We start from the raw sequence: 21,752 nt of genomic DNA on the forward strand, positions 1-21,752 counted from the left end.
TTATATTTAATGAATAAGGCTCCTTTCAAAAATTTCAAAGACAAGTTTGTTACTTAATACAATTTGTGACCTTACCGCTTAACAGTCCTTCAGAATCATAAAGTGAGTTCTGACTGAGGTTCCAGGTGATGTAGCAAACATTCCACACAGAGAGCTGTGCTATCAAGTAAGTGGAATCCCCACCAAGGCCATCACCACCATCACCACCACCTCCCCACTGCTGTCATTACCATCACGCCCCACGTTGGAGGAACAGAGGCTGGGGAAAGGTGGTAAAGAGAGCAATGGAAGAGAACAGTTTCAAAGGAATGAAAACGGATAGTGCCTTCAGGTAAATTGTCTTCATTTTTATTGGATAACAAATTTAGTTAGTGAACAATTGTATCTGCAATATTTGTTTCCTCCACTTTCTTAGAAATCAAATGAAACAGCTCCCTGTTAGACTATGTACATGGAAGAGTGATATATTCCTTTGACTACCTTATATAAAAGAGGGCTTCCATTCTTCTCTATACTCTGAGACTACTATATTTTTCATAATAGTACTTACCTCTGATTTTATATGTTTACGTTTCCTTTATTTTGTCTTGTCTTTGGTATCAGAAGATGAGCTTCATTGCAATCCATTCCTGTTTTGTTCACTGTTGTGTCCCCAGCAAATAAAACAATACCTGGCATGTTGCAGACACTCAAGTATTTGTTGAATGAATGAATGAATGAACATATGAGTGATGTATTACATTCTAAGCATGGCTTCATGTGAGAGAGAGCTGTAATCTGGTTGTCCCCCATGTGCTGAAAAACAAAGTTCTGATATAAGGGATTAAGTCAATGTCAAAACATAGTACTAGAGTGCCTTATATATTGTCCCAACAGTTCACTCAGCCTCAAAAAAACTGTATCCTTTACCTGCATATTATGAAATAATAGCAATGAAAAATATTTGATATATATTTTGGTCGGAAGAACTTCAAAGCTTTGACGGTACCCATTTTCTTCCCCAACTTCTCTACTTACCTGTCCATTTCCTTTGCTGTGACCTATTTCTCCTTCTGCCAGCTAATCGGTCATTCCCTTGGACTTACCTTGGACCCCTTGCTGATATCTCTCAATCGTGCGTTTTTCTAGGTCAGCTTCTCAGGTTTCATGATGCCATTCCTAGCTATATAAAGGGGTAGGTCCCTGGTTGGGCACTGTAATTGGGGACTCTCCTGGGCTCCATCTGACCTGTTTAATCCTTTTTATGAACATATGGATGGCACTACAAATTCCTCCCCTCGTGTGGAGGTCTTACCCGCCTGGTGTCTTCAGCACCAAGCACAGTAACTGGCCTGTTGCAGGTACTGAAGAAGTGAATGGATGCTGATCAACTTTGTTGATGAAACTGAAGTATCTATGAGTGAAATCGATATAAATTTAGGATTTGCTTTAAAATTCTCCACTAAAAAAGAAACAGAATAAAATAAAATGACTGAGGAGACAGATGAAATAAGAGTGAAATAATGTTGATAATGGTTGAAGCTGGTGATGGGTAGGTATATGGGGGCTCATTAGACTCGTCTCTCTATTTTTGTGTAATTTAAAATTTTTCCATTAAAAGAAGAAATAAAAATTTGATGAGGCAAAGCCAGGAAGGCTCACTAATAAGCTAATAGTTATAGAAGCATTTATAAAATGGAAATTTGTAAATAAAATTCTTCTGCAGGGATTAGTACCTGTAGCCAATACAGTTGTGCACTTCAGGGAATTAAACATTTTACAAATAAAGAAAGCAGCAAAACACTTCCAACTTGTCAGAGCTTTGCTCATTTCTTTAATTTTTAATTATATTGCCATGTGTAAACCATATAAGAAGGTTGCAAAAGCCCTCCTGCCGACCACATAGTGTAACATTTTATTTCTCATTCATCATAGAAGTCTTTCCTTCCCAGAAATAAGATTTTCACATAGTTTATAGGGTGAAAATTCTACTGCCAAGAACCTTAAAGACATTTGCCTATTTTCTATAGCCATTACATTATTTATGCATTCATTTTAAATTTAAATACATTTCTCAAAATTGTGCTGTTTTATTTGTCCAGTTTATTATTATTGGTTAAACTGTGTAACATCACTGTAACCAAACAATGATACATGCAATTTACTACAACATAGTCATAGATGTGTATTACACAATTCTGAAACACTCAGATTCAGGTTCTGCTGTTTAAAAAACAAATCCTCTCCCATTGATTTACTGATATTTTCTTAAATTTGTTTTAGATAGAACATATTTCTCCCTAAGCATTACCACTTCATGTCTTTATGTGTGTGTTTTCATTTGGTACAGTTCATAGTGCCCTTGTCACTTAGGGTAGCGGGAGCAGGCATTCTTTAAGTGTCCCCTATTGCCAATTGCTTCACCATGTGTTTCATTTGATGCTAAGAACAACCCTGTTCGCTTTACAGATAGGAAAGCAGATGCTCAGAGAAACTGAGTTATCTTGACTAAGATCATATCGTTAGTAAGTGAAGACAGTTTTTAAAACAACATCCAAAGTCTACGGTGTTCACAGTATATTGTCTGTCAAACTTTCAACATTTGGACTTTCAATACTAGGCTTTGGTATAGTATTGAGTGAAAATGGCACATTCTAGGATGGTATGCAAAAGATAACCCCACTTATATTTCAGAAAGACTGCATACATATTATATTACATATATCCATATTTATGTAAATATATTAATATAATATGCATTATTATATTATTATATATCAATATATATTATTAGTATTATTTTGTTATATATTAATATATTGTAACGTTATATTAATATATTAATAGCTATTATATGTATACACGTATATATATATATATAGTTAGAAAGAGAAAACAAGCTCTTAATTACTATTGGGACTGGGACGTGGGAGTTGGGAGTGGGGTGGAGAGACAAGGAGACTATTCATTTCTACTTTGCATCCTTCTGCATTGAACTTAAAAATTGATGATGCATTGATTTTATGCTAAAACATATTATTATTATTTTGTCATTATTATTAAATGGACTTACTTCTTATCTCAACAACCATCAACGTATCGACTGAATACCTGTTATTCTGCCTGGGATGTTTTAAGTCCCGATGGGCTCCAGGCCCCATCCCGCATTACATCTAATACATTAAATGTACCTATATCAAATACAATTTATGTATGAGTTAAGTTGAAGTTAACTCGTTTTCAAAACGTCACATTTCATAAGCATGTACAGCTACTAACTTTCATTGTTCAGGTTTAAAAATATTTTATAACCAAAGCAAAGATCCCCTGACCTAGGAATTGTGCGTAAAATGAATAAAAATGTCCCCATGGGCTGAGTACTGTTCTAGACGCTTCTGGGAGGAAGGAATATAAGAAAGGGTGCCAGCGCTCCAGAAATTTATTACCTAACTCCCCATCGTTTCTTCCCTTTCCTCAGCCCATACCTTTTGCCCATTGTCGCCCTAAAATATTGTTCTTACTATCAATTCTTTTCATTAATTCTGCTTGGTTTTGGCATCTCCCAATCATTTTCTTGCAAGCCCCTTATTTAGGACAAAAGTATTTCAAACAAGACAAAATGGAGTACAAAAATAATTATGCTATTTGAAATCAAATTTTTAGGCCTCAAGCCGGTACCTCCACATGCCTGAATTAAAATACTGTGCTGATTTCTCTGAGTATTTGTTCTTTAGACATCTGATTTTGTGATTTTGCATAACTTCATCTGGGCATACACAGGTCAATCACCAATTTATTCAGTACTTACCATATGTTTTTTTGGGGGGGAATCACAGAACGATGCATCAGAATAGTCAAATCTTAGGCCTATATAAAATCCTGAGGAACCAAAGCAAATTTCAAAATTAAGGGCCCGCTTGAAGAGATTTTTCATGCATCATTCCTGGCATGTAAGTATCTTTCATCCTGTTTGCAGAGCATTTTGGAAATCAAAGGAATGGAATGAGAAAAGACCGACAATTGAGTCAGACGAGGAAATTCCACTTCCACGTAGAAGAAAGCATTTTAGAAGGAAGGAGGAGGAGAGCCCACTAAGAGGCCATGAAGACTATCACCAGCAGAGCTGTGGTCAAGTGATCACATTTCCTTGTTCCATATGCCAGCATGAAATTGACCTGCCTGGCATTTTCCTCCATAAAAAGCACCACGTAGCTCTGGCCACACTGGGTTTTCAATGGATGGGTGAAAAAAACCCAAGGCCTTCCATGATTGCTGCTCAGAGACAGTTTATGATTACTAAACTATTGTCATCTTTCACATTCACTGAAAAAGTCCTACGAAGCCTTAATAATGCTTTTGAGCTACTTTGGAAGAAACAAATACCAGCATACTATAAGATTACTGATAACATTAACAGCAGTTCCGTATATTCTCAAACAATCTGCCATCTATTAATTAAAGGAGCAGCCATTTGTGAAGACAGGAATTCTACATGGAGAGTGGCCATGAATGATAAATTCACTGTAGTGAACAATTTTGGCAATAAACCCAACGTGTGTTTCTTTGGTTTGTTTGATGGGCATCACGGTGCTTCAGCGGCAAACTTGACATCAGTGGAACTACCTGTTTTACTTCTCCATCAGCTTTCCACATTTGATCGTTCCTACCACATGACCCCTGATGAGAAAAAGCTAATCAATTCCTTTCATACAGTGTTTCGGGAAGAATACAGAGCTGTAGAAAACCTCTTCTCTCTAAAGAAAAGAACAAAAGACTTACAGTGTGAGCACGAGAACATACACAACGCCTTTGCAAAAGCATTTTGGAGAATGGATAGGCTTCTACGTCTTGGAAGGAATGAAGTATCCAGGGTTCGATGGAGTGGCTGTTCTGCAGTTACTTGTATATTGGAAGGCAACATTAAACGTCCCTTTGCCAACTGGAGAAGACTCATTGAGAATGGTGGCCGGGCGGAGAGGTTCCCTTCGCAGAAGATGCCACAATTCATTTCTGGAGTCTTACATGTTGCAAATACTGGTATGTACACTGAGCAGTGCACCTCAGGGAGTGGGCTTAGTTGCAGAGATGGCTCAGGATAAGAACCAGATAATCACAAAGATCATTAAAATGTCTAGGTCCCTGGAAGTCAGCCTGTTTCTGATCTAGCTCTGGTTTGGAGCCCCAAATGAGAACTCCAGGTCAAGCAATACCAAGAAAAAAGTGCAATGCCAATGTTCTCGAAGTCTTGGTCGTTTCTCAGACTCTACCCTGAGGTTCCAAAGCACTTCATTGTAGGTCAAGTTGACTGGTTCACCATTCAGACTAATCTAGGAATTAACCCATGTTCTTGAACTTGGGTCCGCTACTAGAAAATATCATTAGATATCAGGGTTCTTGCAAAATTAAAGAAGAAATTATGAGATTGTCAATGAGTAGATAAGATCATTAGATGTCTAGTTTTCTATGATTCACGATTTCCAGGCTCACTGCTGTTTGGTTGGTTCTTCTCTCCAGGTCAAACATTTGTTGGCTAATTTCCAGGCTTACGTAATTGTGTTAAACCGTTTTATTTAGGCATTCTTCGTCTTAACAGCAACAAAAATATCAGGGGGGAAAATCCAACTTGTGAAAGTGAGGTCATGATTTATGCTACAAAAGTGGTCCTAAAAGAAAACAATTAAAAGGGGCTATCGAAAAATAAATGTTCACACAAATTTATCAAGAGCATATTTTATATTTAAAAAAACAAGACCTATAATTATAGCAAGAGAATTCATTTTTCTTGTTTGAAATTTGTGTCATCACAACTCTGGAATCAAAAACACAAAACAAACCTCTTTATAATGAAACATGAGGTTCAATGATGAAGCCATTGAAAAAATGCTGATTTTGTGCATGTGGAAAAAGATACTTCCAAACTGACATTCTTGATTTTCTTGTTCTTAGCACTTCTCATTTATATTGCATTTTGTTGTGGTTCTTAATTTTTCTTGGTGTTCTTAATTTACTTCAATGATTCCTCATAGGATTAAAACACTAACAAATGTATTTATTTATACAGAATACATAATTACACTTTTTCCCTAACATCAAATAAACCATAACTTTTACATTTCTAATTAAACACACTCGTTCCTTATAAACATAAGGGATTCTTACTTGATCCCTATAATCATTTTCCCTAGTGCTTTTATTTTTAATAGCTTTATTGAGATATAATTCACAAAGCACACAATTCACCCATGTCAAGTGTACAGTTCAATGGTTTTTAGTATATTCACAGATAAGTGCAACCATCACCAGTCAATTTTAGACCATTTTTGCCATCTCAGAAAGAAACCTAGTACTCTTTAGTAATCAGCTCCTTATCCTCTCATTTCTCCAGGTCTGAGCAACCACTAATCTACATTCTGTACCTATACATTTCCTCCTGTGGCCAGTTCATTTACATGGAATCACACAATATGCGTTCTTTTGTGACTGGCTTCTTTCACTTAGCATAATGCTTTGAAGGTCAATCCACGTTGTAACATGCATCAGCACTTCTTTTTCATTGCTGAATAATATTCCATAGTACAGACATACCACATTTTGCTTATTTATTATTTGACAGACATAGAGTTATGTCCCTTTTTTGGCTATTATGAATAATACTGTTCATAAACATTTTGTACAAGTTTTGGTGTCAATATTATTTTCACTTCTCTTGGGTATACACCCAGGAGTGGAGTTGCTGGGTCATGAGGTAATTTTAACCATTTGATGAATTGCCACACTATTTTCCAAAGTGACTGCATCATTTCACTAGCCTACCAGTAATGTATGATGGTTCTAGTTTTTCCAAATTTTCCCAACACTATCTTTTTGATTCTAGCCATCTTAGTGGGTATAAAGTGGTATCTCAGTGCAATTTCGACTTGATGTCAAACATCCCTTCATGGGCTTATTAGTCACTTGAATATCTTCCTTTGAGACATGTCCACCAAAATCTTTTGTCCATTTTGTAATTGGGTTGTCTATTGTTGAGTTGTAAAGGTTCTTTTTATATTCTGAATACAAGTCCTTTATCAGATATATGATTAGGAAATATTATATTTTCTTCAGTTCCACGGGTTGTTTTTACTCTTTCATGATTTGATGTTCTTTGAAGTAAAAAGATTTTAATTTTGATGAAATCCAATTTGTCAACTTTGTTGTGGTTGCTGCTTGTACTTTTGGTGTCAAATCTAAGAGACCATTATCTAACCCAAGGTCACAAATATTTAGACCAGTGTTTTCTTCTAAGACATTTATAGTTTTATCTCTTACACACAGCTCTATGATTCATTTTGAGTTAATTTCATGTATGTCATGGAGTAGAGGTCCAACTTCATTTTTTTTTTGTACGTGGATATATTTGTCCTAGCACGAACGGCTGAAATGATTATTCTTCTTACATTGAATGGTACGGTCAATCTTGTTGAAAATCAATTAACCAGTGTAAAGGTTTATAGCTGAAGTCTTAATTCTGTTCCATTGATCTATATGTCTATCCTTATGCCAGTACCATACTGTCCTGTTAGAGCTTTGTAGTCAGTTTTAAATTGTAAAGTGTGAGTCTCTTTGTTTTCTTTTTCAAGATTGTTCTGCCTATTCCGGATCTCTTGCTTTTCCATGTAAATATTAAGATCAACTTGTCAATTTCTCAAAAAAATCTAGCTGGTATTTTGGTAGAGATTGTGTTGACTCTGCGACCAATCTGAAGACTATTGTCACTGAACAAGAGAAAATATATAACATATAATATATAATGTATAATTTTTGTTTGCTTAAGCATTCAATTATTTTAAGTAGTGTTCAGTAAGAAAAATTGAAATATTTACCCATGCAGTTATCATTCCTGGTGCTCCTTATTCCTTTTTTTTTTTTTTTTTTAAGATTTTATTGGGGAAGGGGAACAGGACTTTATTGGGGAACAGTGTGTACTTCCAGGACTTTTCTCCAAGTCAAATTGTTGTTCTTTCAGTCTTAGTTGTGGAGGGCGCAGCTCAGCTCCAAGTCCAGTTGCCGTTGCTAGTTGCAGGGGGCGCAGCCTACCATCCCTTGCAGGACGGCTCCAACCAACTGAGCCATTTGGGAGCTCAGCAGCAGCTCAGCTCAAGTTGCCCTGTTCAATCTTAGTTGCAGGGGGCGGAGCCCACCATCCCTTGCGGGACTGGAGGAGTTGAACCGGCAACCTTGTGGTTGAGAGCCCACTGGCCCATGTGGGAATCGAACTGGCAGACTTCGGAGTTAGGAGAATGGAGCTCCAACCACCTGAGCCACCGGGCCGGCCCTCCTTATTCCTTTTTTGTAGATCTATATTTGGTATTATTTTACTTCTTGATTTGTAACATGTGTCTTCTGGTGATGAATTCTTAGATTCTATTTACACTTTTGTTTTTGAAAGGTATGTTCATTTGGAATAGAATTCAAGGTTTACAATTTTCAATGTGTTAAAAATATTGCTCCACTGTCTTCTGACTTGCATTGTTTATGATGAGAAATCTATTGTCTATTATCTCTGTTTCCATATCTATAATAGTCTCCCCCCACCTCCCCACTCCCCAGCCTGGTTTAAAGGGTTTTTTCACTGGTTTTAAGCAAAACTGATTGTGATATCTCTCAATTTTTTCCCCCCTCAGCGTCCTCCTCTCCTTAATAAGGCATTTCAATTAGGTACTTTAGGCCAAATGAAATGGTTCCCAAACTCCACAATGCTCTTTTCATTTTTTAAAAACTTTTTTCTATGCTGTTTTAGAGTTTCTGTTCATGTCTTCAAAATCACTCATCTTTTCTTCTGCAATGTCTAATCCTCCATTAATCACATTCATTGTATTTTTCCCTTCTAATATTTCTTGTTTTCAGTTTGATTTTTTTAAATTTTCTTCCATGTCTGTACCTAACTTTTAATTAATTTAATTAATTATTTATGTTTTTTTAAGGAGGGCGCAGCTCACAGTGGCCCATGCAGGGATCCAATTGGCAACCTTGGTGATACCAGCACCACACTCTAACTGCGCTAACCAGCCACCCTGTACCTAACTTTTTAAACAGAAGGAATGCAGTTATAGCTTCTAATGTTCTTGCATAATTCCAACATCAGTGTCAGTTTCCATTGATTGCCATTTCATATTATTGTGGGTAGTATTTTCCGGCCTGTTTGCATGCCTGGTATTCTAGTTTCCTATGGCTGCCATCACAAATTGTCACAAACTTGGCAGTTTAACATCAAAAATCCATTCTCTCCCAGTTCTGGAGGCCAGCAGCCTGAAATCAAGGTGTTGGCAAGGCCATGCTTCCTCTGAAACCTCTAAGAGAAAACGCTTGCCTCTTGCAGCTTCTAGTGGCTCCAGGCACTCTTTGGCCTGCATCTGCAGTCTCATCTCAACCTCCATCACCACATGGCTTTCTGCTCTTTTCCATGTCTCTTCTCTGACTCTTACAAGGATACTGCTCTGTGGATTTAGGACCAACTTGGATAATCCAGGATGATTTTATCTCAAGACTCTTAGTTACACGTGCAAAGACCCTTTTTCAAAATAAGATCATATGCACAGGCTATAGGGGTTACACGTGGACTCTTTTTTTTGGGGGGGGTAAGTATATCTTCTTGAGCTTTGTTTTGGGATGAAGTTACTTAGAACTAGTTCGATCCTTTTAGATATAGCTTTTATGATTTCTCAGGCAGGTCCAGAGCAATGCCGAATTTGGGCTAATTTTTTTCCACTACTGAGGCATTTCCTAAGTACACTACCCAAGGACCCATGAATTATGTTTTTCCAGTGTGACTGGTGGGCACAGACATTGTTCCCGGCCCTAAGTGAGCCCTGGGCAGTGTTCTCTCTAATCCTTTTCAAACAGTTCTTTCCCCAGTGTTGGGGTTTCCTCACATGAACATTCATCAGTACTCTGCTGAACACTTGGGAAGGCTTCTCTGCAGATCTCTGGGATTCCCTCTGTAGCTCTCTTCTCTCTGGTATTCTATCCTAGAACTCTAGTTGCCTTAGTCTCCCCAGAAGCTCAGATCTATTAACCTCAACACAGAGGAAAGGATAAATTCAGTCACTGGCCAGCAGCAGAAATTTCCTGGAACTTACATATTTCGGGAAATTGAGGCCTGTGTCATCCAGAGTATGTATGTATTTACTGCTGCCTGATGTCTGCTTATTAAAACCATCAATCAGAATTAAAGGATCCATTTGAGGTTTTCCAGACTACAAATATAGCTCTACTTTAGAAATATTACGGGTTTGATTCCAAACCACCACAAGAAAGCAAGTATCACAATAAAGCGAATCATAATCTTTTTGCTGGTAGAGGGTCTTACCTTCAATTTGTAAAAAAGGCAACATCTGTGAAGTGCAATAAAGCAAAGCGTAATAAGGTACCCTTTACACGAAGGTGGGTGGTTCCAAATTCTTTGTAATTTCCTTTGTTTTCTCCATTCCTCAGTATCAGTTTCAAATAGTCTTTTTTCTGGCAGTCTAGGTGGTGGTGAGGGGCATGTTAATTTTTGGTTCAGTTTTCACTGACGGCCCGGTCCTTAGGGATCCTAGCTCTGTTGGGGAGACTCATTAGTCTTCCCCAACTTGGATAAGCCCAGGTTTTGTCTCGTTCCATAACCCGGTGAAAATTAAAAGCTCATTTATTCAGCTCAATAAATACTTTCAGGTAAAAGCTTGCTTTTGCTCTTGGCATACTCTGGGATTCAGCCATTACTTTTACGACCTGAGAATTCTTTCCTTTCTTATAGCTGTTCAGTGCATATGACTTTAAAGTGTGTGACTTAAAAATTATGTATGTATATAACTTTAGGGTATTTTCTGGTTCACAGTGGTAGTCAATCCAAGACCCAGACAGCCACATTAAGGCTCCTTTGTAATATTTGAGTGTTTTAGTGTATCTGCTATTCTAGTATCTTTCTATCCAGATTGTATATTTGTTCTTAATAATTCCTTGTAACAGGCCCCAGAAATTTTTGTTTCCTAGTGTCCCAGTTTTCTGTCCCATGAGCTCACTCCAAAGACAAAGATCCAAAGACCAAGCACGGCTTCACCCACTGCTTTTCTGTTATTCACAGTTCCTAAATTGTTGTCCACCTCAAACCCCCTTCCTTCTCTTCTTCTCCAAGTTACCAAGCGACTCCTTTATCTCCTTCTCACAAACGTCAAGGTAGGGATAATCACGTTTTAGTAAATGAGAAGACTGAGGATCACCAAAAAGTAACATAGAAGATTATTACATCACTATCTAACGAGTGATGAGCCAGGACTCATGTCCTTTAGACTCCCAAGTCCCATTACTTCAAGTGAACACCACCAGCTGTCCTCTGCTATTAGGGTGTATCTTCATTCTTATGGAGCCTTCACTTTCACTCGTGACTGATGCTGTATTTGCAGATCTCATTTCATTTTTGTGATTTTTCCTGTCAAGATTTGTTTTTATAGATGTAAATGTTTCTGCTCATTCATAGTGGTTTAGTAAGTTGCTTTTTAACATTATTTCCAGAAACATTCCTTTTCCTTAAAACCTAAGTCAGCTCTAGAATCACCTTATTTTATGCAGGAAAGAAACTACATTTTTAAATAACACTCACTGACCTTTTACATATCTTACCTCTCCCCGCTCCCTTTTTGGGGGGATGTTGGTGGTGGACTCATATACACACCTGATTCTGAGAACACATTCAATATCTGACAAAACGTCAAGACTGATATGTAAAGCATTGTTAGGCTTCAGATGTACGAGGTGTGATCAAAAAATACGGTACATGTTTTTTAAAAAAACTGTTACAGTAAAAGACACATTGCCATTAATCCCCCTCAAAATACTCCCTCTCTCTTCGAACACACTCATCCCATCCTTCTTGCCATTTTCTGAAGCAGTTCTGGAAGTCCTCTTTTGTGTCTTTATTTCATCCTCCATCACGACAATGCGCCACATCACGCATCGCTTCTGTTACTGCAACTTCTGTCAAATAAAAACATTACAGTGTATCCTCATCCACCTATTCACGGGACCTGGCACCTTGGGACTTCTGGCTCTTCCCCAAATTCAAAATGACCATGAAAGGAAAACGTTTTGAATCAATTCAGGACATCGAGGCAGCCACGACAGCGCAACTAAAGACACTCACAAAAGAGGACTTCCAGAACTGCTTCAGAACGTGTCAAGATGGGATTGTTTGAAACAAGGGGGAGCATTCTGAAGGGGATTAATGGCAATGTCTTTTCTGTAATACATTTTTTAAAATTTAAACATTCACTGTTTTGTGATCACACCTCGTACAATGGTGAACGTGTTTTATGCACATACATCTTACAAAATGAACAATCCGATCTTTTGAACACCCATTGAAAACTGGCTCCACAGCAGTACAGATCTCATGCCTTCAGTAGGAAAAGTCCTAAACCTGACATCCATGCATACAAAATTCAGCTTCTTTTGCCAAAATTAGACTCCTGAAGATAAACTAGATATAGGTTGTTTCCCTAACATATCATTTATTATACATGCATTTCTATTACGCTTCCATTTTAGGTATACTTCTCACATGTTTAAATTTCCTTAGTTTATATACTCCTTTTCAATTGCTCCTTTTTCTTTACCCAACAACTACGTCCTCATTTCCCAAGTTTCAATTTACTGCTCCCTTCCTTAAGCCTATAATCCTATTTCATAAGGATTTTCTTACAATTATTTATATATGGGTCTGAAATGAAACATAGCTTCCTTTCAACCTCTTTTGGATAGCCAGCCTCTCTTCACCTGCTCCCCCCTTCAAAGAATACAAAGAAAACTAATCTTTATCAAGTATCTACTTATCTTCTTAAATCCTCAGAATTTTGACAAATATTGCAGGTGGAAGAATTGTTTCTCAGGGAAATAAGTGACTTCATGAAGGTCGCAAACACAAATTGGTACGGAAGGTCCAGTGTGTCAAGTCTTCCCATTGGCCCGTGCTGCTGCTTCTAAATATACCATCTTTTTATCCCAGGGCACTCCCACATCTCAGGTATGTTTCCTTTTCTTACCATCATGTAAAACTCTTCTTCCCCTTTCCTCTAGCTCTTTCTTAAAAATTTCCTGTCATCTTCAACTGTAAGCAGCCTTGCTGGCTTTATCTGAAGAAAATCTTGACTTTGCCCATTCAGATCTAGAATTCGCAGTAGGGAATTCTAAGGTCACTCTATAGTTTACAGGGATATCTTCCTTTTCACAAGTTGGAGATATTCCAGCAAGTGCAGGAGGCAGTTATATCAGTGACCTCTGCTTATGGAACACTTTGCCTGACTATACATGTCATCCTGAAAAAGCCTAAGTAACATCTCAAAGCAGTTTTTAATCCCTGTGTGATTAATGTCCGTAGAATCTTCCTTCAATTTTCCATCTTCCTTGGGCTGGTTTGTTCATTATTCTTTCAGCTTAACAGTCAACTACTTTCAACCCTATTTGCACCTGACAGCATATGCAACCTTAGGTCCATGAAATGAAACAAATCACTCTGCACATCCAATTTTTCTTATCTGTTCCATTAATATTCTTCCGAGGCCCGAATCTTACCCATCCCTCTCCTCTGGGCGATGCACGAATAGTTGAGAAATACCAGCTACCTCCCCTCTTTCAGTTTCTCTTTCCTTCATGCATTAGTTACACAGGTAAGGATAAGTTATTCAGAAGGCACTATCTCCTTCTTTATCAGGATGAATAATTGTCAAAAGAAACTAAGTAACTCACCTAAAGTCAGACAGCAAGTCAATGGTAGGGCAAAAACTGCAACCAGGTTTTAATGTCCCTTCTTCTAGAAAATAGTATTAGAAGAGTAAAATCAACCAAAATGGCGTTTCCTATTCTCCAGCACAGCAATTAAAAAACTAAAAAGGCAAACAGTGCATAAGGCTATGTTTACCAAGCTCTCTAAAGAGGCAACAAAAATCAAAATACCAGTTTACCACCCTTGTATTGTTAACTACATAATTGTATTAAATTCTTTTCAAATCACAGAGCAGAGAAACAATGCTGCTTCTTTTTGCTGAAGGGCTTTGGCTTAACACATACAAATAAACATGGAGGAAGTCAGTGGATTTGACTATCCTGAGCCACATTTCGTCGTTTTCAGAGCTATGGTTGCCCTATTTATGTGTATGTACACACATGAGGAAGTTTAAATTTATCATGTGTCTTCCTTATAAAAATCAGTTTACCCAGTTGGCATGTTCAATACCATTCCATGCTGCTTTGCTGATACAGTAACTTACAACTAGCAAAAGTCAAGAATTATCTTACTGCTTTACCATCTGCAGAGCGTAGTAGAATGACAAAATAATAACCAAACTACAAAGAAATAAGAGATCATGCAGTTTTTAGGACCGTAATTTATACGGTTCTTAGGTTTCCAAAACATTTTCCATATACATCATCTTTTGGTCCCATCCAATGGCTCACATATTTGAACAATTCCCATTATGAGATGAATCAATAGGTTCAATCTATACTGGACACTAATACTTCACTCACTTTTGCTCTTTCTGTCCAATCATACGAGTTGTGTAGACCTCAGCTTCCTGAAACCTAAACTCCTTTACCTAAAAAAATACGGGATTAGAATTGAACCCCGCCACAGCAACAAAATTCTGATTCCAGGTACACCACCATGTTTGAAACCAGAATATTATAAAGTATATTTTCATTATTCTAGGAATTTTCATTCTCAAAAATATAATATTCAGACATCATTAACCTCATCTCAGAATAATTTAGATACTCTTTTATGATTCCGTATCAACAAAAACTACTGCCTATGCTTGACTATACAACTATGTTCCTAAAAAAAACTGGGGAAAAGCAATTTTCCTAACAAATGAATCTTTTTATAAACAAAAAAAAGTATTGGTAATACAACCACCCTTCCAATTTGTTCAGAGCATTATGTTTAGATTTTCTTAAGATTTCAATGAAGCAGACATAACAGGTTCTGAACCATGAACAACTTTCAAGATTTCAATTTTCAATCAAAGGGTTTACTCTCATGTTGGCCATTATAAATTTAATACATTAATATACATATTTTTCTTCACAGGGCTAAATGACTTAATTTCTTTTTAGCCACACATATCAGTGATCTAGTAATACTGACACTAAGTGGCATTCTAATTTTTTTCATCACATATACCTGTATGTTCTTGTTTTAACTTTTACCAGTTACAAAATTATTAAAATCCACTTAAAAAATCAATTTGTTTTTAAATGAAAAGGCATGTATTTAAACATCTAGAAATATCTGTTCTATGGAATATGTTGGTTATTAAAAAATATTCAACTCTTGGCTTTACAAAATAAATTATTTGGAAGCTAGTTCATAAAAAGTTTGATTATTTTTCATCATCTGTGATTTTAGTTAACACTAAATGTAGCATTTTAAACATTAAATTGCTTTAAAAAAAGGGATAAACTGGACTCCCAGTTTGAAATCTGAATCATTGTAAATCATCCAATGATACCAATAATTACAAATATTTAATATTTTTAAATGTTATGCATTGAAACAGAATTAATAAAGTTAACAGCATATTTTGATACAATTGGTTATTAAATCACTGGGATAAATTTTTTTTCTAATAATCTTTTAGGTAATGTGCAAGCAGTGTTATGCAGAAATGGGAAAAGCTTTTGCCTAACCAAAGAACACACTACGCAAAACATAAATGAAAAAAGAAGAGTACTTCAGAATGGAGCAATAATTAGTTCAAATGAACCATTCGGCCTCCTAGAACGGCAAATAAAAACCACAAGAGGACTTGGATTTCATGGAAATCCCAAACTGAAAAAATTCCTTATTCCAGCACCTGAAACTATTTCTGTTCCTATAGATGACTTATGTCAATTCCTTATCTTAGCTACTAATGGACTCTGGGAAGTTCTGGATAAAAAGGAAGTCACTTCACTTGCAATGACAATGTTTCAAGTGTATAAAGAAATATACTGTTCTATCATTCCAAACAAATCTTCATCACCCAAAGGGCCTCTCTTTTTCCCAATCAATGAAACAAGCATTACTAAATCAGAAAATAATATCCATGTCCTGTTTCAGCATAAATCTGAATCTAAAGAATGTGTGTCAAGTACAAATTCAAAAGACAATTTGTCTGATTTGAAATATTCTAAATATTTCACTTGTGATTCCAAAAATGAACAAACATTTCTACCAGAAATGACTACTCGTGATCCTAGCAGTGAGAAAGAAGCTGACAGACCAACCAATATAGATGGTGTGCTGAAAGAGTCAAGTGAAAAAGAAAAGATATGCACTAAGAGTTTCTATGAAGGTGCAGCTGAATATATCAGCCATGAGCTTGTAAATGCTGCTTTAATGGCTGGCTCCAGAGACAACATTACAGTTATGGTAATACTTCTCAACGGAAGTGAGTATCAGTTTCTGATATAAAAGATAAAGTTCTGATTATCCAGAATACAAAAATATAAAGATAATTCTTCAACGAACCAGATATTAGGATAGTACATCATACCACGCAAATCATTTCTAAGAGGGTAGGAAAGAAAAATACAAAAGCAGATTTGGGTTACAGAATACCATTTATATATGTTCACTGTTCCATGCCAAAAAAAAAAGAAAAACCAGTGCTTGCTTTTTATACCACTTTATTCCAACCTGAGCACCTCATTATAAAACTAAACACTGGTGAACTGTTTTCCTTACTAATTCTGAATTACTGTAAATTTACAAGTTCTGCTAGCAGTTCAACACTTAAATAGATTAAATCATCTCTGACACATGGTAGATTTCATAGAATGAAAATACCTAAAACAATTAGTGCAATATACTGAACTGATTGAAATAAAATGAACTTTGGAAAACAAGCCTGCAAGGTTGTTACTAACATATCGAAATACTTATGTTACAAATTACTGGTACATTGTTTATTATGGTTCTAGTCATGTAGGAACAACTGAAGCTCCTTCCTTTCAAAGGGAGTGAGGAGGAAAAAATTAGCTGTTTTAGTAACTGTACATTTTGTATACTTTTAAGCAACTCTTAAATATTACAGAAAAGTAATAAACATATGGAAACTACAATGCAGTACCCTATTTACAGTACAGCTGAAGATCGAATCTAAAATAATCAAGTTTGAATGTACATAATTGTTAGTGCATTGACTATTTTATATGTCCAAGGGAACAAAAGCCCCCTCCCTGCCCCAAACAACAAAACCTATGTAATGGCCAGCAGTGATTACACAGAAATCACAGACACCTGGTTTGTTTCACTTTTGTTGAAGAGCTCACATGTTTGAAGGGAACACTACCATTAAGATACGTTCATCAGTTTTCATATTTCTAAAACAAGATGCGGTTACATATTTTTTTTTTACCCCAAAAATGGGGACCGGTACAATTTAGATGCCATTAATGTTCATTTTTTTTTCCACATGAAGATGTGGGATTACTTTTTCTTGTGGGTAATTTGCTAAAATGTGGAATGTATACTTTAAATATGAATACTAAGAGAAATTACTGGTTGCCTGAATACTGTAGCTAAGCATAAATATCTTTAGAACCTGCTTCTAAAAAAAGAATGTTTTTGAAAAGCTCAATTTATTAAGTTCCAAATCTTTTTCAGAGAACGGGCTGGCTAACCGAGGGTTCAGATAGTCATTTGTCTATACCCCTGGTGATAAGAAATGATTCCCCCTAACCTTCCAAGGAAACAAGTGTACACACAGCTCTCATTTCCCCCTTCTACTGATGAAACATTAGTCAGAGGGTCACATGCATGTTATTAAAAATTAAGTTCAAAACACTTAAAATAATTCTGTATTAGAAACTTGACTCTGTCATAAGTCTCTTCTTTTTGGAAGTCATACTGAGCTGGTTAAATGCTCCAATTTCATTGTTAACATTTAGGAAGCAGAAGAATATTCCAGCTAGTTCAAACTGGAGGTTTAGTTACTACAACACTGACTCCTGGTTGGCTGCGTGGGCTCAGTAAGGTCTACTCCTCTTCCCCGGGCAGAATTTGCTCCTGGATTCTGTGGTTCATTCTTGGGCAACTTTTTTGCTGAGAGATAAATTATTAAAATAAACACAATTAGAATATTCATACTGGAATTACTTTCATCTGCTTACTTATAATCTTCCTTTTCAGTTAGGTTACTCCAAAATATCACATAACCATATGTGCATTCTTTTCAAATGTTTATTGAGTATCTATTAAATACCAAAACACTGGTCATAGTCCTTAGGTAGTTTCGTGGATTGAAAGAAAGGTAAAATGTGGGACCAGTTGCAGACACACAATTAAAACTTAACTTGACTAGAGTTGTATTTAATTCTTTACATAGATTCACTTGATACCAGAAAAGTTGTGGTTTATTTAATAAACATTAATACTTCTATTATTTAAAGAAAATCTAAGTTAATAAAGATGATGCCCAGCCAATATGTTTATAAAGAAGCTCAGCTTGAATTAATGTCTTCTGGGCTGAGACAAACACTTTTTGGAACAAGTAGGGATATATACAAATACCATCACCCCAGTAGAATTTCTCTTCTGTGCAACCTAATTATTACCCCTAATTAAGACAGATCACATCTCCTGTTGTCCTCCTGGCTTGCAGAGACTTTACCCTTCAAACATCTACCACTTCCCTCTCTTATACGGCTGATTAAGAACCCTAGTCTGATTCACCAGCAGCTCTACTTAAAGTAAGTGCAACTGTTCTAAGTGTACTCCTTTTGTGAAGTCATCAAAAGTGAGGCTCTCTCAAAAAACTAATTCCCAATTTTGGGTTAGATGAGCATTGCTTGCCATATCTGAACAAAGCCCCTCAACCAGTAGCCATAGCTGTAGCTCTGCTAAGCTCTGCAGAACCACTGCTGTTTTCTGGAACACGGCTCCCACTGATGAAAAATTTACCTGCGAATGTAAATCCAGTTTGCCTGGATCCTGAAAGTCCCTGATGTGCTGGATTCATTAAACATTAAACATCTTTGAGAGTCCAGATTGTACGGGTGGTTGGACACACTGGGCTCTGTCAACCTTGGGGACAGACTCTAACTTAACCTTAGCCTTGGCTCAGTTTACATAAAAGTTGAACACGCTCTACTTCCAAATCTGAATGCTTAGCTGTGGTTTGGATCTTCTATCCTTTTATTTGTTGTAAAGTTCCACATCAGCATTAATTATCTTTAGAATTCTAGATGCTGGGCAGGGCAATAGATTCGGGAGCATTGATGTTTGGGAAGAAAAGTTATCATGTTGGGCGACTTCTCTAGGACTCGCTGGAGGGATGGTAGTGTAAATGTAATGAAATGGTAATTTCCAGTCAACTGTATTCACAAAGACCCAAAGGACAAAGAGAAGGCTAGCATTGTAAACTTGATCGCAATGAGTACTAAGTTAGGTTTTGGATTGAGGGATCATTTCTCCCTTTACCATACTTCTCCAGGGCTTTCTGTAATTAGATATGAGTGAAACCAGGAGGCTGAAGAAAATAAACTGGAATGGAACTTTAGCTTCTATTGGTTAATTTTTACTGTGTGAAGATAAACTAAATCCCATTTTCGAGATCTCGAAAAACACCATCTCCGGTCTCCTATCTTACTGTGATCAAAGTGAAGCTGGTGCTGTTTTGTATATGGATAACTGCAGCTTATCAATTTGTACCTAAACTGATCAGGATTGTGAGAAGCTAAAAATCCTAATCAAGTTAATGAAGACATATAATGAAAGAAACCACTCAGACCTTATAAAATTAAAAGCATACAATAAATTTATTGTAGAATCTCTCCCACGAACTAAGTGTACTCCTTTTGTGAAGTCATCAAAAGTGAAAATATGAGTACAGTATGATTTATTTAAGTTGTTAATCTGGTAAAAAAAAAAAAAGGAAAGGCCACAATTCAATTTACACTTGGGATTTCTTTCAAGAAACATTCTAATTTCAGAAAAATGACTGAAAGCCTTAATATGTAGGCTACTTTCTGAATGAAAAAAAGACCTTACTAGCACATCTGAATAAAAAATACAAATTAAATAAGCCCATTTGGTAGTCTTAACACCATCAGAAAGTTTTAAAGTTCAGCCTGATTTGAGGGACCTATTGCTTTGTTTCCTATTAACTTTCTGGATGTGGTTGTTCTGGGTGTAATCTGTCTCATTTATAAGAAAAGCATATTGTCACACAATCCTTCACAACTGTACTAGTATTTCCCTAATAATTGTAAGCCTGAGTTCCTCAGGAAAATACCTTATGTAACAAACAGGCAAATTTTTTCCTGAATGAGCCACCATTAAATTCTCCCACCTAGTTAAAGATATTGCGACAGTACTTGCAGTTTTTACTGAGTTTTCTTTAGCCTCTGTATCAGCTCTTAATTGGTTAATTTCTATGACTTCAATATAAAAGATATTTATTATTTGGGGATAGGAATGTGAACACCCACTTAATAATCACTGCTGTGTAATAAAAGATGTATGGGACAAGAAAGTGCTTACGTATGAATAGTGTGGAGGCAGAAAATTGAGAGCCACCTACTTGTAAGTAGACCCTTCCCATAGAATTTATACCTTAAAACTGGAAGGAGGTTAGGGTCAACAGAAATACTTTTATTTTTGTTATAGATAAAAGAAAACTTCCTTACTAGTATTCCAACTTCATTACCTATAATCAACAATTGTGGAATAACACCCATTATCAGTTAAAAGTACCTTCAAGGAAAGGTAAGAGTGCTGCATACAATCAGATGACCACTGAGGTCATATACAGAATGGATATTGTTTTGTTTTCCCTTTTTCTGTGCCTCATGCTTTGAAACTTTCTCCATTACAATTATCTGCATCAAAATAATTTATACATCTGTATACATATATGTATAATGTACTTTTCTATGTTATATTTGTCAATAATGATTTAAAAAGTTTGAAAAACATAAATAGTATTCTGTTCAGAGCAAAGGAAGATGAAAATAGTTAGTGATCAGTGAGAAAGAAATATTATACCTACATGTTGCACTGAAAAATATTGCTCTGAGTTTACCTTCCTTTTGTATAAAAAGTATAATCTAATAGAGAAACACACATTTATCCAAATTTCTCAGAGAGATCTTTAGAAAATCTGCTTGAACTATCAGCTTAAAGTCAAAGTTTCAACTCACTTAGAAGAAAGTAAACTGCAAGTATTACAACCTAATAGGTAATAATCTTTCAAATTTAAAAATATTATTAAGTAATGCTCGGTGGATGGGATCTAAAATAGTTTTAGAATCATTTTAAAAAAAGAAGGAAAATCCAATAATTTTTTAAAAAGAGTCAAACCAAATATGCCCCAGTGTAACTTGTTTTGCCTATATTTATTGTTTGAAAAAAAGTTAATCTTACCTATTGCCATGAATATTTCATTTACATTCATTGATGTTTTAGCTGATGTCTCCATGAATAATAAACTGTTGTCATCTGCATAGGACTGTGCTTCCTGTTTATAGAACAAAAAAAAAGATACATCCGTTGCACACACTATACCTGCCTTATTTTTGTTATAGAAAAAAAGAGGCTTTCTTATTACTACTTCAACTTAATCACCCATAACCAACAATTATTACTAAAGGTAAAACAAACGTAAGAATGCTGTGTAAGATATGTTTATAATTTTCTTTTTGCCTTAACTTCTTGCACTATCCCATCCTGATTGATCTGGTTTCACATTAAATGTGTTTTCAAATGATGAGTTCCAGAG

At 36.1% G+C, this 21,752-nt stretch overlaps 2 protein-coding genes across 3 annotated transcripts in view; one reads left to right on the forward strand and one right to left on the reverse strand.

The window, feature by feature from the left end:
* Nucleotides 1-308: 308 nt before the first annotated feature.
* On the forward strand, nucleotides 309-16,578 carry PP2D1 (protein phosphatase 2C like domain containing 1). Its single transcript, XM_033132299.1, has 3 exons — nucleotides 309-331; nucleotides 3,956-5,016; nucleotides 15,630-16,578. Exons 1-3 carry the CDS (start codon nucleotides 309-311, stop codon nucleotides 16,442-16,444), a joined length of 1,899 nt encoding a protein of 632 aa, XP_032988190.1. The 3' UTR covers nucleotides 16,445-16,578.
* A 64-nt stretch (nucleotides 16,579-16,642) lies between these two features.
* RAB5A (RAB5A, member RAS oncogene family) overlaps nucleotides 16,643-21,752 on the reverse strand; it is a 29,774-nt gene continuing 24,664 nt past the window's right edge. Inside the window, exons 5-6 of one of the 2 annotated variants that reach the window (XM_033132301.1) lie at nucleotides 21,398-21,491; nucleotides 16,643-18,076 (exon numbers count right to left, since the gene is read on the reverse strand). In XM_033132301.1, coding sequence (XP_032988192.1) covers nucleotides 17,961-18,076; nucleotides 21,398-21,491 — 210 coding nt within the window. In that variant the 3' untranslated portion in view covers nucleotides 16,643-17,960. The remainder of the gene's footprint in view (nucleotides 18,077-21,397; nucleotides 21,492-21,752) is intronic. The other variant, XM_033132302.1, reaches the window with a different exon arrangement.

The sequence above is a fragment of the Rhinolophus ferrumequinum genome, chromosome 17 (genome assembly GCF_004115265.2).
Source record: "Rhinolophus ferrumequinum isolate MPI-CBG mRhiFer1 chromosome 17, mRhiFer1_v1.p, whole genome shotgun sequence".
NCBI classification, from domain to species: Eukaryota; Metazoa; Chordata; class Mammalia; order Chiroptera; family Rhinolophidae; genus Rhinolophus; species Rhinolophus ferrumequinum.